At 41.1% G+C, this 17513-nt stretch overlaps 2 protein-coding genes across 7 annotated transcripts in view; one reads left to right on the top strand and one right to left on the bottom strand.

The window, feature by feature from the left end:
• The window catches only part of CHRM3 (cholinergic receptor muscarinic 3), a 228594-nt gene extending 214007 nt beyond the window's left edge, over positions 1-14587 (top strand). For all 5 annotated transcript variants that reach the window (XM_081188104.1, XM_081188102.1, XM_081188103.1 and 2 more), the window contains one exon: positions 7875-14587. In XM_081188104.1, coding sequence (XP_081044230.1) covers positions 7894-9690 — 1797 coding nt within the window. In that variant the 5' untranslated portion in view covers positions 7875-7893 and the 3' untranslated portion in view covers positions 9691-14587. The remainder of the gene's footprint in view (positions 1-7874) is intronic.
• Positions 1-17513, bottom strand: part of LOC308583816 (uncharacterized protein) — an 81638-nt gene that overhangs the window by 44568 nt on the left and 19557 nt on the right. The window lies entirely within an intron of this gene.

The following is a 17513-nucleotide window of genomic DNA, read 5'->3' on the forward strand; positions in this document are numbered from 1 at the left end:
TTATTATTATTATTATTATTATTATTATTATTATTATTTCACCTAAAAATAACAAGAGACAGCAAACAGCAACATGTAGTGTAACAAATCCTTAAGATATATGTGCTACCTGTGTAACAAAATTAAAAATTCAGAACAATTATAATAAATTTAAAGCCTTCAGTTATCTGTGATTTGTGAAACAAGCCTTAATGAACTCTTGACAGGAAAGGACGTTTCACCACACTTTCCCACCACAAGCTATAAATCAAAAGTACATTTTCATAAATAACCTTGATCAAGGTCACTCTGATAGCACTTTGCTACATGATGGTTTTTCACCATATACAGTGCTGTTTTTCTAGAAAAAGAGGTGCTGGAACACACTTTGAATGCCTCACTTGTTCTCTTATAATGACAGTGGTGCCCACCTGAGAGGTACCGGAATTGAGTTCCAGCTGAAAGAAAGCCCTGTTTGGTTTTTAAAAGATAAAAACAAACTGGGAGCAGCTGGTGCCCACTGGGTCTGGTGAAGCAGAGAGGGCAGGTCAGCTAACAGTAGACAGAGCCAGGGGTAACAACAGTCAGGCAAGAAACTGAGGACAAAGATGCAAATCCCATGCAGACCTACATGGGAGTTAACCCTCTTTGAACTCAGTAGGGCTTCCTTCTGAGTAGACCTACGTAGGATTGTTTTGCATATACACAACCTTTTTTCCCCTTGGGTGAGAGATGCAAAAAGGGGCCCTGCATGTTAGTTGTAAGTAACTTGCAGTGAAGTTACAGGGAACCAGGCAGAGGGCCTTATCTGTAGTGACGCCCTCCCTGTGGAATGCCCTCCCTTCAGATGTCAAGGAGATAAAGAATTACACAACTTTTAGAACACATCTGAAGACAACCCTGTATCGGGAGGTTTTTAATGCTTGATATTTTAGGTTTTTAGATATGCTGTAAGCCACCCAGAATGGGGACGCGGGTGGTGCTGTGGGTAAAACCTCAGCGCCTAGGGCTTGCCGATCGCATGGTCGGCGGTTCGAATCCCTGCGGCAGGGTGAGCTCCCGTCTTTCGGTCCCAGCTCCTGCCCACCTAGCAGTTCGAAAGCACCCCTAAGTACAAGTAGATAAATAAGTACCGCTTTATAGCGAGAAGGTAAACGGCGTTTCCATGTGCTGCGCTGGTGCCGGCTTGCCAGAGCAGCTTCATCTCGCTGGCCACATGACCCGGAAGTGTCTCCGGACAGCGCTGGCCCCCGGCCTCTTAAGTGAGATGGGCGCACAACCCTAGAGTCGGACACGACTGGCCCGTACGGGCAGGGGTACCTTTACCTTTAAGCCACCCAGAGTGGCTGGGGAAACCCAGGCAGATGGGCGGGGTATATATAATAAAAATATTATTATTATTAGTTGTGCAGATGAGATAACTTATCAGGTGTAGCTTGTTCCCCCTTCTACCCAACCATTAAGGTTGCAGAAGCCGCCTGTGTTCTTCCAAAGGTCTCTACTGAGTAGAACTTTGCAGGGCTGGGGCAAACAAGAAGTTACTACGGGGTGGGTAGGGCGAGGAAAGAGAGAGTAGCCTCTAACTTTGGGGTGTTTCTCCATCTCCACATGCAGTGAGGATCCAAAGACAAGAACAAAGTGGTAAATTTACAGTACATTGGTAAATACTACTGATGTGTTAATAAACCCATTCACTTGCTGTTTTTTCTGCTGCTATCACAAGTTCATCATGTTTGTTAAACCCAATCCATTTTAACATCAACTTTAAACTTATCTCCAAATGCCTGGATGGAATGCCAAGATTTACGTGCCTTCTCCATAACTGTCATATGGTTGATCTTTTGAATTAGTAACTCAGCTTGGATTGCTGTTCTGGCTACTTCTCAGGTTATATCATGTGCTTGTACTAAATTGTGAACTTACATGCAAGATTATGATTCATTTATTATTGCATCAGGAACTAGTATATAGTTTGGGCTTATCCAAACCAAAAGTCAATTAGGAGCAAAAGCAGTACAAAATGTTCCCTTGTACATTTCTAGCTTCCAAATCCACAAATAAGCAGTGTATTGCAAATGTTTATTACCTTTTTGAAAAGTGTTGTTTTGATCTTACCTACATTAATTGTAGCAATTTCATCTGACTTGTATGGGGGGACGACAACTTCTATTTGCATGTTTATGGCACCACCTAGTGGATACTACTATATAACATTAATGTAAGCTTACATTAATGTATACTTCAGTGTTTGAATCTATATATTGTATCTATGCTGCTGCTCATACTTTGGGATCAATAGAGCCAATATAGTTGGTCATAGGGCAAATTAATACATGCAGCCTCACCCTTTGGCATGGTACACCTCCAAGAGCCATCAGCTTAATTGGGCAACTGTTAAGTAAAACTTAGAAGTTTGGCTCTGAAACAGAAAATTCCTGCTGCTAACATAACACTGGGTTGTGCCAAAATAGTATAATAGAGAAAGCAGATATAGCTTGTGGTCCTCATAGTATAATAAGGTCATATTAACAATTTATGCCATGCTATAGATAATTTACTCTGTCTGAGCTGTAAAACAGACCTTGTTACCCATTATTTGGTTAAAAGTAATGACATAATCATAATTTATATGAATGTCCATAGTGGTCTCTAGAAAATCTGGTAATTTGCTAAATTCACAACACAAAACCACAAGTTAAATAGGTGACTGTAACTTCAATGGTGACTAGAACCTGTCATAGTGGTGTTGCTGATTACCAGTTAGGCAGAATGGGCCAAGGGAGCAGCAGAAGTTTATGTATGAAAACTCCTCTTCTTCCATGACTAGACGCAGATATGAACATCAGCTGCATTCACTGGGGCTCATCCTGATAGTTCACATTTATAATAGCTCACAACATTCAACAAAATTTTCTGAAAACAAAACGCAACTGTGTATCACAAATAAAACTGAGCCATGTACAAAACCTGAAAAATTGGAGAGTCAGATTCCAGTAAACATTGGGGAGAACAATGAGTTTTTAAGAGGAATTTAAAGGGCACTACTGTTTCTAGAAGGCGTTCTAGAGGCATTCTGGATCACCAAGAAGGCTGGGGTCTGTATTATCACCAAATGCAGAGCAGAATATGTGGGAATGAAAACTGAGAAGGAAGTGAGGATGACTGGATTGGACCTCAATTCATATTGTAGCCATGATCTGCAAGAGTCAAAGGGAAACCTGGCATATTCTTTAGAAGATGCAACAAGTGACTCTTTCTGTAGCACCCAAGTTCATTTTAGGACAAGTGAGGTAGAAACCAAAGTGACACAGCTAAATTCATTTCTGGAAGGCTTCACTGAAACGTGTTTCAATCATTTAGGAGTGGCTGCAAAGCAGCTCAAAAAATTATGAGACGAATGAGTCACTGAGCTTCTGGAATATAAAATATGATGTGCTACTCCTGCTTGGTACAAGAAGTGCCAATATTTTTAAAATTCATGTGCTTAACTTGATGATGGTTTATGGCTTAGATTTATTTTTTAAAATCATGCTTCAAAGATATATGTGGCAGCATCATGCACTTCCTTTTGATTAATACAGATAAAGCAATGCCAAAGTATGAATGAACAATCAACTCTGATTGCCTAAATTTTAAGACTGCATTTGTGTATAAAATTAATGTAAGATGTTAATTTCAAAAATCAGTACACTGCCAGATGTGTGGTGTACCTTAATTTAGCACTGATTGGTCAGGTCATTCATACAGAAATATATGAAATCTAAACTAGTTTGAGTCCATTTTTATTTTCTCCTTACAGTAATAATGTTTGGGTAGTGGTGCTGGAGCAACAGCAATCAGAGAACTGGATCCTGAGTTTTCACTCCTTGAATGGAAGGAGCCTCCACTCATAAAATATCTCTGCTCATGGAAGGACTCCTACCTTATGTAGAACTCTCCTTCCATGAATGGAAGCTCTGTTCATAGAGCACAAACTTAGGCATGCAAGCCAGGAAGGCTGAGACCCATTTTGGTCCATTAGTTTTTGTTATTAAACATGCATATAATTTTTTTGACCAAAAAATAAATCAATCTGTGAACACAGATGTAAACTAGAGATGCACACTTCACAAACTTTCATTTCACTTCTGAGAGCCCCATTCATTTTATTCCTTTCCCTTCTCATTGTTAATGTTTTGTTCATTTTTCATTTGTTCTTTGTTTCTGCAATGATCACAGCGGAGACCCACCCTGTCATGTCTGATCTATAACGTTGGTATTTTCCATCTAAATAACATAAAAGTCTCCAAGTATTTTACTACTCTCCGAAAACATTAAACCTACAAAGGCTCAGACAGACTGGACAAAGGGTCTTCCCATTTTATAAGCAATTGGAAAGGATTGGCATCACCTAAGCCCTCCTTAGCAGTTTTCATAACTCTCCCCAGGAATTAAATGTGTCCATGAAGAGGGACATAAGGTGGTACATGAAAGCGCTTTCCCTAACACTCCAACACCTCAGGGGGTCTGAAGAAGGCTTTTAACTACATTCAGCTGAACAGTGTTAGAAACCTTTGTGCAACTAGAAAACCTGCATTATCAGGGTAACTAGCTGTGCAGAGGCTTCTAAATACATTACCTCATAAACACTTTAAAGCCCCCAGACCCCACTCAGTGCAGAAAGCTTGGGTGACTCATACAGGATGGAAATGTTGCATGTGGGGTAGTACAGTGGTACCTCGGATTAAGAACTTAATTCATTCTGGAGGTCTGTTCGTAACCTGAAGCACCACTTTAGCTAATGGGGCCTCCTGCTGCCGCCACCGTGCAATTTCTGTTCTCATCCTGAAACAACGTTTTTAACCTGAGGTACTATTTCTGGGTTAGCGGAGTCTGTAACCTGAAGCGTCTGTAACCTGAGGCACCACTGTATATACAAATAGACCCAGACCCTGCAATCATTATCTGAGGTTCCTCTTTGTGTACCTGTCAACAAGAGGGGGGCAATATGAGAATGGGCCTTTTTCTGTGGTGATTCTCCATTTGTGGAATGCTCTACCCATCTGTCACCTTCATTCCATGGTGCCAGGTGAAAAAGATTCTATTTAACCAGGCCTTTGGCTTATTAACATTATATGTCTTTTTAAATGTGTTGAGGTTTGTGCGTTGGTTTTGTCTTGTTTTTATTATGTTTTTCGTCTTCTCATTTTGTATTTTTATGTTGTGAAGCTCCCTGTGATATTCACATGAAGGAAAATATACAGATTTAATGAAAAATAATAAAACTATTGTAGTAGACACTTGCCCATTCCCCTTTCAACATTTTGCACTACTCTCAGGTTGACTTCCCTTCTTCCCATTCATTTAACTTTGTACTGCAACTTTCTTAATGACAGCCTTAATGTAAAGTTCCAGGATCACCTCCTGCACCAAAAACATCCATTATGAAGAAACAAACTATCTGTACATTGATATTGGGTGAACATACACCCCAGTTATTCTTAGTGAGTGAAGGACAGGAAGGGTTCAAAGAAGCAAATACATTCCAATCATGATAATGAAGCATTTCTAATTGGCACTAATGTGCAGTGTGATAACAGGGGTGCAAGGTATAGGTGGTGGAAGGGGCTTCAGCCCCCTCAGTATTTCTAGGCAGGGGGCTGAAGCCCCGCAATACTGAGGGGGCCACCATCCCCTGCAGCCCCCAGGCGAGCACCAACGCCCAGCCTCAGCTTTGCTCTTGAGTCAGGTCTGACCCGGGGGCAAAGTAGAGAAAAGGCAGCAGCAGCAGTGTTGCCACCCCTCTCCTGTAAAGGGCTGCAAGCTCCTTCGTGCTCAGCCGCAGCTCCACTCCTGGGTCAGGTCTGACAGCAGGAGAGTTGCAGCAGCATTGCTGCCCCTCTGCTTGACTGGGCCGCACCATGCAAGGGTGCTGCAGAGGCAGCATTCTTGGGCAAGTGCTGCCCCAACAGGTGGCAGTGGGAGGCATGGAGGGTGAGTTTTGTCCTCCGTACCCCCTGCCACTGACGGGCGAGCGCTGGCCCACCGGGTGGAGGCAGGAGGCTTGGAGGGCGATTTATTTCTGGGAAGGCGCTCTGGCATTCCTCAAAGGAACTCCCGCATGTCTCAGCAGGCCTGCTCAAACAGGGGGGGGGGGATCACACATGTGATGTCATGCACATGTTACAGCGCCCCACCCCCGCAATGTTGGGTCCAACTCATCGCTCCTGTGTGATAATGAAGTATTTCTAAATGGCACAAATATGTAACTGGAATAATGAATTTAAGTCTGACTGTTTTTCTGGAGCCGTGTCTTGTTATAAAGAGAAAATCAGAGAATGTTATATTGTTGGAGTTTTAACACAACATCCAGGTTATCATTGCAATTTATAATGCTTTCCCTATCTCACAGTTCTAAATCCTCCAATGTTTAAACTACTTCATCTAGATAACGGTGCAGACAAAGCAGAAATATAAGCTTGCCAATTATATTGGCGGTACAGGGAGATCGGATTTTGAATACTAAGTCTGCCGTTCCCTTCTCTCTCTTTTGCTTTGTTTGGGCTTCTGTCCAAAACCATCAGCACAATAGACTCTAGCTTTATGGGGGAAGTAACACAGAACATTTTGAGGGTGGCAGAAAAATAGGGTGTGTTGATTTAAATGAGAAGGAAAGGCTGGGTTTGCAAAACCTCGTGCAGTATGCAAATAGAATAAATTATTTCCCTTATATTTGAAGTTAATTTAAAGGGCCCTCCTACCTCCAAGGGACACTTTCAGTGTTGGCAAAAGTGGGCAAAGGAGTATTTATCCATGTAAAGGGGCCACCCCTGCCCTTCCTTTGATTTCTGTAATCACAGTTGGCCAGTCTTCCTTCCTTCAGACAATCACCCTCACAGTAGTAAGATACTCCTTGGCATCTGTTGCTGAGCGGCAAATCCCAACTGCCCCAGCAAGCTTGACCGATAGCCAGGGATAATGGGAACTGTAGTTTAGCCATATCTGGAGGATCAGTGATTCTCTATATCTGTCCTAATACATGCTGGATTAGGCCACTGACCCATTTGGTCCAGCATTCTGTTCTGTTGCCTATGGCAAGCCTGCAAGCATTATATACATAATTTCTGTATGTGTGTGTGTTTAAATGTTTATATTTTGCCTACACAGGGTGGCTTACAGAATATAATAAAATACATCTATCAATCAAATAACAAGCCAGATATATTATAACTATATTAAATATACCAGGTTGAATTTAAATGATGGAATTTGAAAGCATGTGAGGTTGGGATCGGTGCTCAGTCTGAAAGAGTCTTTGAAGAATTGTCTTTTAGTCCAGCTGAGGATCAGTAACTATGTTTACGTCTTATTTTTGGTAAAACAGTACAAAATTTGTGAAAGAGATTTATCACAGACAATAGCAGTCCTCAATAAGTCCTATGCAAATTCGCCATGTAAATTCCAAATTTAAATGTCCCTGAATTGCCATTCTAATATTAGACCGATTTTCCTTATTGATTAGGGCCTCATTCTTACATCTTGCCACCAAGTATATAACAATTTCCCTTTGAATTAGCAACTAGTGAACAATTTTCACTATGTTCAAGTCTTGAAGCTTATATAATGTCTCAGATCTTGTGTCCAACAAACCATAAAAAGTGTCACCTGTTCAGTTTCACAATAATATCCTAGCAGCAGTTTTAATAAAGCAAGTGGTTTTTGTCGTTTGCTTTTCCCTCAAATCGTGTTAACTCAGCTGAAAATGTTCTTCCTAGAACCACTTCACATACTTTGATATCTCAGATGTAATAGATATTCAGCTAATAATAACAACTGATATGGTGGTACCAGCAAAGTAACAAATCCTAATTTGTTTCTCTCTCCCTCTTCTCTTTCTCCTCCACCTCCTCTTGCAGAATATGTCAGAACGTCACAATGGTCCCATCTAGCAACAGTACAATCTCTTCCTTGGTTTCTGTGAGCGCTGTCTGGATTCAAGACTCCCAAACAACAGGCCTCCCAAGTGATGCATCCTCGTTCACTAGCAGTCATGGCCTCTCCCAAACAAACGAGAGCTTCTCTTTCACCACTATGGAAATGACCAATGGATCACAAGTTCCTGCTGATCCTCTGGGTGGCCACACTGTTTGGCAAGTTGTCTTGATTGCTTTACTCACTGGCGTCTTGGCCCTTGTGACCATCATAGGAAACATCCTCGTGATTGTGGCATTTAAAGTCAACAAACAGCTGAAAACTGTTAACAATTACTTCTTGCTGAGCCTTGCTTGCGCAGATTTGATCATTGGCATTATTTCCATGAACCTGTTCACTACATATATCATCATGGGCCGCTGGGCTTTGGGAAACCTGGCCTGTGATCTGTGGCTCTCCATCGACTATGTAGCTAGCAACGCCTCAGTTATGAATCTGCTGGTCATAAGCTTTGACAGATATTTTTCCATCACAAGGCCACTTACCTACAGAGCAAAACGAACAACCAGAAGAGCTGGGGTGATGATTGGCTTGGCTTGGGTCATCTCCTTTGTCCTTTGGGCCCCTGCTATTCTGTTCTGGCAATATTTTGTTGGGGAGCGAACTGTTCCTGAAGGTCAATGTTACATCCAGTTCCTGTCTGAGCCTGTCATCACTTTTGGCACCGCAATAGCTGCCTTTTATTTGCCCGTCACCATTATGAGTATTTTGTACTGGAGGATATACAAGGAGACAGAGAAGCGTACCAAAGAGTTAGCAGGACTCCAGGCCTCTGGCAGCGAAGCTGAGGCAGCACGCTTTGTCAACCAGACAGGCAGCTCTAGAAGCTGCAGCAGCTATGAGCTGCAGCAGCATAATACAAAGCGCTCAAAGAGAAGAAAGTATGGCGGCTGCCACTTCTGGATGACATCCAAGAGCTGGAAGCCAAGCCCAGATCAGGTTGATCAGGAGCACAGCAGCAGTGACAGCTGGAACAACAATGATGGCAACGCATCTCTTGAGAACTCTGCTTCGTCGGACGAAGACGACATTGCCTCTGAGACCAGGGCCATCTATTCCATTGTACTGAAGCTTCCAGGACATAACACTATCCTAAACTCTACAAAGCAACCCTCATCAGAAGACCTGCAGGGGTCAGAGGATGAATTGTCGAAGATGGACACAGAGTCAAAAGACAAGAAGCCTAAAAACCTTCATCCACAAAAGTGTTTAGAAGATGGAAACTTGCAGAAGAGCTTTCCTAAACTTCCTGTTCAACCAGGATCAGCAACACACACAGGAAAGGCTACTGATGGCATTTCAACAGGACATAAGGCACCTGCTGCCCTGCCTTTGTCATTCAAGGAAGCTACCCTGGCCAAGAAGTTTGCCTTGAAGACAAGAAGTCAGATCTCCAAGCGGAAACGAATGTCACTCATCAAAGAAAAGAAAGCTGCACAGACACTCAGTGCCATTTTGTTTGCCTTCATTATCACATGGACCCCATACAACATCATGGTCTTGGTAAACACCTTTTGTGATAAATGTATTCCCCAAACCTTTTGGAACCTGGGGTATTGGCTTTGCTACATCAATAGCACAGTGAACCCTATGTGCTATGCACTGTGTAACAAAACATTCAGAACCACTTTTAAGATGTTACTGCTATGTCAATGTGACAAACGTAAACGACGTAAGCAACAGTACCAGCAGAGACAGTCCGTCATTTTTCATAAGCGGATTCCACAGGAAGCTTCATAAAATAGTATGTTTTAACAATGGAAAAACATATTTAAGGGATTGCAAAAATGGGAGGGAGGGTGGTTGCTGGAGCCAACTACAAATATTTCATCTTCAAGATGAGAAAGGATCAGTCTGGTGTATGCATCTATCCTTTTAATACTTCCTGTTTAATGTAATGGTTTACACCGCATTAAGCAAAAACAAACTAATTGCAGAGGTTTTTACTAAGGAACAATCAAACGTCTGAAGGTTTTGCTACAAAATCCCAAGGAGTTGCAGTGCAATTATGAAAGCTATTGGTGATCTGCCCAATTATTCAAATGTAAATCCATTCTGGGATCTCAGGTGAGCACATGCAGCTAGCCCATTCCTAAGGAGTAAAGTAGGTTTTAGCTGAAGTAACTAGTTGGACGGATCTATCAAAAGAAAACATATGTGTGCATTCTAAGCTTAGGTTGCACCAAACCTCTTAGAGCTTCCCTTCCTCACCTCTTTTGGATGTAATGACAATTCTTGTGGTCCAAGTTATTAAAGAATCTGCAGAGGAGGAACCAAGGCACTCAGAGCCTGCCATCTGTTTACCAGGAAATAAGATGCCTTTTGAGGCACTGCTTATCATGATTGTCAGATGCGAGCAGCACAAAGGGGCCTTGAAAATCATTTTTCAGCTTATATTTGTGTTTTCTAATTTATTCTGAAATTTTGGCTTCTCCTTAAAGTGGCGAACCCCTCACAATAAATGCACACCACAGTAAAGAACACCAGAAGGCCCCTGTTTTATGATTGTTATAGATGCAGTTTTAATTATGTTTGTGCCTCGTCCTGGAATTGCTTTGCAATGAAGGGCGGGTTAGAAATATTTTTAAATAAACAAACAAATAAGGGCACTTACTATAGCCACACATTTTTACAACGGAAATGAGTATCATGTATATTTTTCATATAGAGATGTACCTTGAAGAGCTCACAGTCTCTCAACTGGAGATGTGAGGCCACATGCAGATGAGAGAATCCTTACTAATATTTACTTTAACAGAGAACACAAAATACTGGGAGCTGCAGTCTTTACAGGATGTACTTCTGCATCAAACGTGAATGTCGATGGACTTTTGGCCTGGTTCTCAGACTTCAATTATGCCAGTACAAATAGGATAGTGCCCAGTGTGGCTCTGGGAGTCTCCAGGTTGCTTAGAAGTTGACCATGACTTCTGTGCAGATTAGGGGAGTCCAGTCCACTCTGCTGGTTTGGGGGGTGGGCAAGAGGGGACAAGAAGGAGTTCTGAGGGCAGCACCAGGAAGAAAGCATGTGATTATTTCAGTGCATTTATTCAAGGGTTTGAAGAAGTCAAAAGTCTATGTAATAAGCACATCACTTCTCTCAGGCAGGCTCCTAAATCAGACTGCACCAGGGGATTCTCAGAACGAGTGTCTGTCTCTATTTTCTGCACATTTAGAAAGTGTTTTTAGAAATGGGGGAAAATAATTATGTATTTAAAGAAACTGACTTGGCACTTTCCAAAATGCTTGTCAATCTTGAAAGCTTCTGTTGTTGTTATCGTTGTTGTTGTTGTTGTTACAACCAGTAGTGGAAAATTCAAGTTTGTGCAGTACAATGTCCCAAATTAATGTAAGTAGTCTGCTATTTTAAATAGCTAAGCACCTTCTGAGAAAGACAAAAAAAGGGCTTTAATATTTATAGTTGAGATGTGAGCAGTGATGGCTCCTGGTATTTATAATGTGGTCCGTTCCTGAGATTTTGGACACAACCCACCGTCCTCTTATGCAACTCCCATTCACTCAGTGATGATTGCAGAGGAGATGTTACAAGTGGATTGTGCCTATACTGTACTTCACAAAAGTCAGGACTTCCCCAAGGAAAGGATTGTAATTTAAAACTTAGTTTCAGTTCAGATTTACTTACATTTTGAAAGGTAATTTTGTATATTATGCTTTCAATTGACCAAGCTTCTTTGTGGAGTTTTTTTTTTCTTCCTTTTTTTTTTTCATTAGACCTGACACTCAGATTTAACAAAAATAAAAAATAAAAGTGCAACTTCCTTTATGAAAAGGGAAATCAGTGTTGTGAACACAGAACTGGTATAAAAGCTGCTTTTGTATTCAGTGTGAGATGGTGTTTACAGATGATTTTGACAACAGTGGAAGTATATTAAATAGTGTCTGTGTATCTGAGCTATTTAATTTTGTGTTATGTTTATATGAAGAAATATTTATACATAAAAGCCACCAAAATGTTTTATTTAAATGTTGATAAATATTGCTCTTCAGTCTTCAACTGTAATGTCCTTTGAACGCAAAATCATAAAGGTGTTCTTGAGAAATGAACACAGCTTTCAGGTCTGTGCATCACTGATTGTAGTAGGTTCCTTTTGTGAGCACGGAAGAGTTTCCCCCGTTTATTGCACTCCACCAGCATAGACTGGTCTCGGCAGAGCTGGAGGTCAGGATAGCTGCAGCTGCCACGTACACCCAAAGGTGTATAGGGAAAAGCTCCTATGAGCTGCATGACAAGTATACACTGACTGAACAGGAAAAGCTTTCCCCAGAATTGGGGAGGGGGACAATGACACAAAACAGGTTGGAAAGCAGCAACTACTATCAGACTCTAAGCAGTGGAGAACTTCCAGGTAGGAACTCTAAAGGAGGGGTGTGTTTTTGCTTTTCCTAAGGAACCAAGTGGTTAGGACTGCTGGCATGCATAGGGGTGTAGTGACATGTTGCTTTAGAGGCGAGGACCACAAGGTGCAGAATTGGGATAGCTGGGATACCGTTGTGTAGAAAGGCGGGGCTGTAAATTTAAACAACAAATAAATAAAATACAAATGGTGAATGCCAGAATTGCACCCCATACCAAATACCAGATCTGCTTTTATTTTTTAAAACACACATGCAACCCAAGCACTTTAGAAGACCATCACATATAAAGCTCTCATATCAGGCTCATCTAAAAAGCCAGTTACATATTCTACCCAAACAAATATAACAGGAACATCAATCTTTTTTCTCTTTTTTTTAAGGGTGGAATTCAGACCAGAGAAGCATTGTGTGGGGATGGGGCTACAAATAATTTCCTAAGCAATCCCTTCCTGGTAGGTTTGCAAACTTGCCTGTCCCCTTGGAACTGTGGACAAAAGGAGAGGCATGGATTTCACAGAATCATAGAACTGGACAGTTGAAAGGGATCCCGAGGATCATCTAGACCAACCCCCTGCAATGTGGAAATCGTTCGGCCCAATGTGGGGCTTGAACCCACAACTCTGAATCTTAAGAAGCTCATGCTCCACCAACTGAGCCATCTCAGTCAATCCACATATAGGCTAGTGTTAAAGATGGAAAACAGAAAAAGCAAATACCTTGGGCGACGGCAGAGAATGCCCCACTGACCATTAGAATGATCTGTTTTTAACAAGTGAGTGGGCATACGGCCATGGACAGAGGGGCATTTTGCCTCCTGGCCCTATGAATGCAAAACTTCAGTGGAAACAGGAACCTGACAGTGCTTCCTCCCTCTAAGTTCTTGCAGCTTGTTAGGACATTGCAGCTTGTTAGGACATTGCCTCTTGAGTTACTTATTAAGAACGGAAAGACATTTCATTGCTCAAGTTGACCTTACAACTATTGTTTGAACATTTATATATACAGTATATTCATACATATATATTGTCATATCATTATCTTTTGCTATTTAGGGTAAATACAATTTCCTCTATGAGATGTGAGGAAGCCAGACTACAACAAGGAGGCTATCTTGCATATTGCTGATTTATTAATGAGAGAGTATTTTTTAAATCAAAAGTTAGCATTTTTTTGCAAAAAAACCCCCAACTTGTCGCCACTGTTTACACGAAAAAGCAAACATGCGGGGATTGTTTTCAGAGAAATAAAATTAAATAAATCTGACGTTTGATGTGTGAAGATGTCTTTAACTATCCTTTGTAATTGTAGTGCAACTATAAAATGTTCAATGGCTTCTTGATGGAACAGTGCAATTTTAAGGGTAGGGTTGTGGGCTGATTTTACTGTGCGAGCCCGAGTGTGCTTTGGTCAGTAAGAATTTAACAGCCTAGTCCATTATCGTGCAGGTATGCTCAGTTTCACTGCTACTTTCATACCAGGAGGAACTTGGCATGCACCATCCCCTACCAGAAATAGAGTTCCACGAGTGCCTTAGCGACAGGGTCTGGCTCAAACAAACAAACAAACAGCTAGATATACCTCTGAGCAACTTAAGAGCTGCATCCTAATGCTAATACAGATTGGATGTGTTCTTTTGAGCAACTGACCGTATAAAAAGAGCATCCCATGATAGCTAAATTTTAGTTCCTTCCCTCTAGACCTTCATTGCACTCTGTTAACTAGTGATAGTGCTGGTGTAAAATGACCTTAACAGTCAATAAGAATTGCTTGTACAAAATCTACACTGATACCTTGATGTCGTCTCCCACCAGGCAAGAGTACCCCAAGGAGCCCTAAGGTGGCTGATGCTGGTATCGTGGATCAGGGTGCAAAAAAGTGCATGCATATAGGAATATAGAGCACCTTCGGTTCCATCTACATGTATAAAAACACACCTGACTGCATGCATGTATGAAATTGGCTTGCTCTTCAAAGAGTAGCAGCCCCTAGGTAATAGATGGCAGTTGGGGCACAAACATTCTGTCATAGACACAACTGTGTAGAGCAGGAATGGTAAACCCTTTGGAGGCTACATGTATCGACATGTATTGACATTTTCTTTTTAAAAAGGACAAATGTGGATGGGGAGGGAATTCAGTATCATAGAAGTGTAGTAGGAGTGGTAAGTGATTTTTTTAAAAAAGATGAGAAATTTGGGGGAAGCTTGAGTAGGTGACAGAAAGCAGCAGGCTACCTATGGGAACAGCCAGTAAAAAACAAACAGACAAATAAAACAAAATATTTTTTTAAGATTAAAAATGGGGGGGGGCATTGGCACTGTCAAACAAACTACTCAAGCCTGTTGTGTGCAGATGCAGCCCATAGACCAAATGTTAGCTACCCCTGGTGTAAACTAAAGAGGCGATAGACAGACAGACAGACAGACAGACAGACAGACAGACAGACAGACAGATGGATAGATGGTTTTCAACATAAGCTACAATAAAAGACAAACTAATCTCATATATGCTCAGGCTGAAGGACATTCAGGTGATGATGAAGAACAGGCTGCCACCATCTACCCCTTTGCTTAAAGAAGCAACATTGACTAGTACTCCTGTATCATTTGTTTTATCTGTTCTAAACAACAAGGAGCAGAGAGAAAAATCTATAGCCAGCAAGTTATGGCCAGTTCAAAATAGTGCCAGTTGGTTTTATGAGGTTATTGACATTTTCTACATTGCTTGGCTGTTTCAAGAAGAACTCACTGCAGGAATAACAGTTGACCTGAAGTGAAGACTTATTGAAACTTTTTTTTCCTTTTTTTTTTTTTGGGTGGGTAGAGGAGAATACTTCAAAACACTGCAACTTTATTTCTGTTGCTAGCCTGGAATGAGAAAGTGGTGTAGCAACAAAATAGACCTTTGAGGTTTCCTGAACAGCTCTCTGTAAGCGACACTTCATATCCAGGGCTTGGACAAAAATAACAAATGTTCCAAAGAGCTGTTGAAAGCACAAGAAAAACTGGAAACATTTCTCAGCACCAATAAAAACAAAATAGAAAGGGGTATTTTTCAGCTCAGCTTCACCCACTATACTTGGATTATAGATGGCATGTTTTAACTTTATTGAACTGCATTCCTTTGGCTGTGGAATAAACAGCATGGGCTCAGTGCTACCTCCCTGTGAAGGGCCCTTAAATCATAGGGGTATTAGGGAGACAGAAAGTTTCTATCATTCTTCCCTCACACATTAGCTCTGCTGTGCAATTTTGGATTGTGATTCTGTAGGTAGGGTGCATGTCCAATGAATGTTAAACCAATAAAACCTTTCCAGGATATACAATCCCTGTATTTTCCCCAGCATAACACCCTCTTGCTTTAGTGATTTTTAAGCAAATCATGCACAACTGCAGTCTGCAAAGACATCATAAAGTGGACATACAATGAGCGCTTCTCCACAGTGAGTAGTTCATCAAGTCAGGAAAAAGGCAAACTGTTTGCAAATTTAGCACCCTACTATTACTAGCCAAAGGAAGCATTAAGTAACTTATTTAAAACCCAACACAAAAATCATAACATTAACATTATGAATTCTAAATGTGAAATACAGCCTACTTATCATTGAAGAACAGGGCTCTGCTAACAATATTTATCGTGCCAGATTGCACTTTTGCTTAACAGGTGGATTTCTTTAAAAAAAAACAAAAAGCCACACTGAAATCTGATTAGGTGGCACCTTCACTTCTGTTGGAACTTACCAGCACAAGTTTTATTGTAATCTACAAGCTGCCTTTCCCCTGAATAACCTTGATAACAGCTACATTAATGGAAACTGAGAATTCCATTTTCCCCCTTAGTTGCTGCTCATAGTCCTGCTTGCTTGATAAGATAAAAATAATACTAATCTAATATAAAAATCATATCTGATTGTACTAGACAATGTGTACCAAAAGCTGATGATGTAACGTTTACATAATCGCAACGTGTTGCCTGAACGTTTCAAATGTGTTTCTGGTTTCTCTCCCTATTTCTGTAAATCTGAGGTCAGTGGAAGAAAACTAGCTCTGCAATAGAACAAGCAGGGTAGCTTTTAAGAGAGAGTGCAATATTGGGGAAGCTCATATAGGGAAGGTCATATACCCTGATCCACAGTAGCTGGCAATGCTGACACAAGGGATCTATACGCTCTTGCCTTGGAAAAGCAGTCGTTCAGAGGATCGTTGCACTGATTCGTCTTATTTCACCACCACTAGCCTTGTTCTGGTAACAAACTGGTGGGTGCTCAAGGGTTACTAAAGCATAAGTACTGTCCAGCTGCTCATAACTCCCCTCCTCCATTCTAGACCTACGGTAAAGGCTCCAAGTCGATTGGAGAGTAATAGTAGCAAAATCTTCTTACTGGATTGGGCTGCATGATTAATCTGTCACTGTCCATTATTATGTGGGCAATTGTGTTTTCAACTGTAAGAATAAACTGCAGCAAGTCTTGAGCATCTACACTCCCCATTTCCTCTCCTCTGTTGCACACATGAAGAGGTGAACAAAAGCTTAATTTTACATTTTAAACTAAGTAAATTTTCCTTGTGAGGTGTGGACATGGGGAAACTGTGTCTTGATCCTGACTTAGTTTCAAATCATAGTTTAAACAAACCACAGTTCTGAATTTGGACATCACAAGAAACTGTGGCTAGCTTTAAATCAAATATTTTATTCATTAGTGCAAAACAGGGTAAAAGGGAGAGTGCAGCATGAAAACCCAAAGTGTGCTGTGTCTTATTCTCACAGTGGGAAAGCATGTTTGCCAGTTCTGAACTGAGTCACTCTCTTAAATTTCCTTGATGCAATCTACTAGGCTCATTTGGCAATATTCACACACAAAAATACAGACTTGCCAAAATGTCTGTTGATTATAATTTTGACCCAATTCATTTCAACAGAAGTAACACAAAGTGCAAACTTATATCACTCACCTACTGGCTTAAAGAAACAGGAATGTAACCCTTCCCCCCCAACCCCCCCATCCGATAATGCTTGCTTTTAATGTATTTATGTTCCTAGCTTCTTATAAAATGTTGGATGCTCCATAAAAATGTATAGAGCTAGTTGGCTGAGAGAAGCAAAGGGCAAACATTCAGGATCCACCACCACCCCTCGCATAAAATCTGAGTGCCTACACCTTTATCTCTGTTTCAAATGCCAAAAACC

Source organism: Podarcis bocagei, assembly GCF_964188305.1.
Source record: "Podarcis bocagei genome assembly, chromosome: 3".
Lineage (NCBI taxonomy): Eukaryota > Metazoa > Chordata > Lepidosauria > Squamata > Lacertidae > Podarcis > Podarcis bocagei.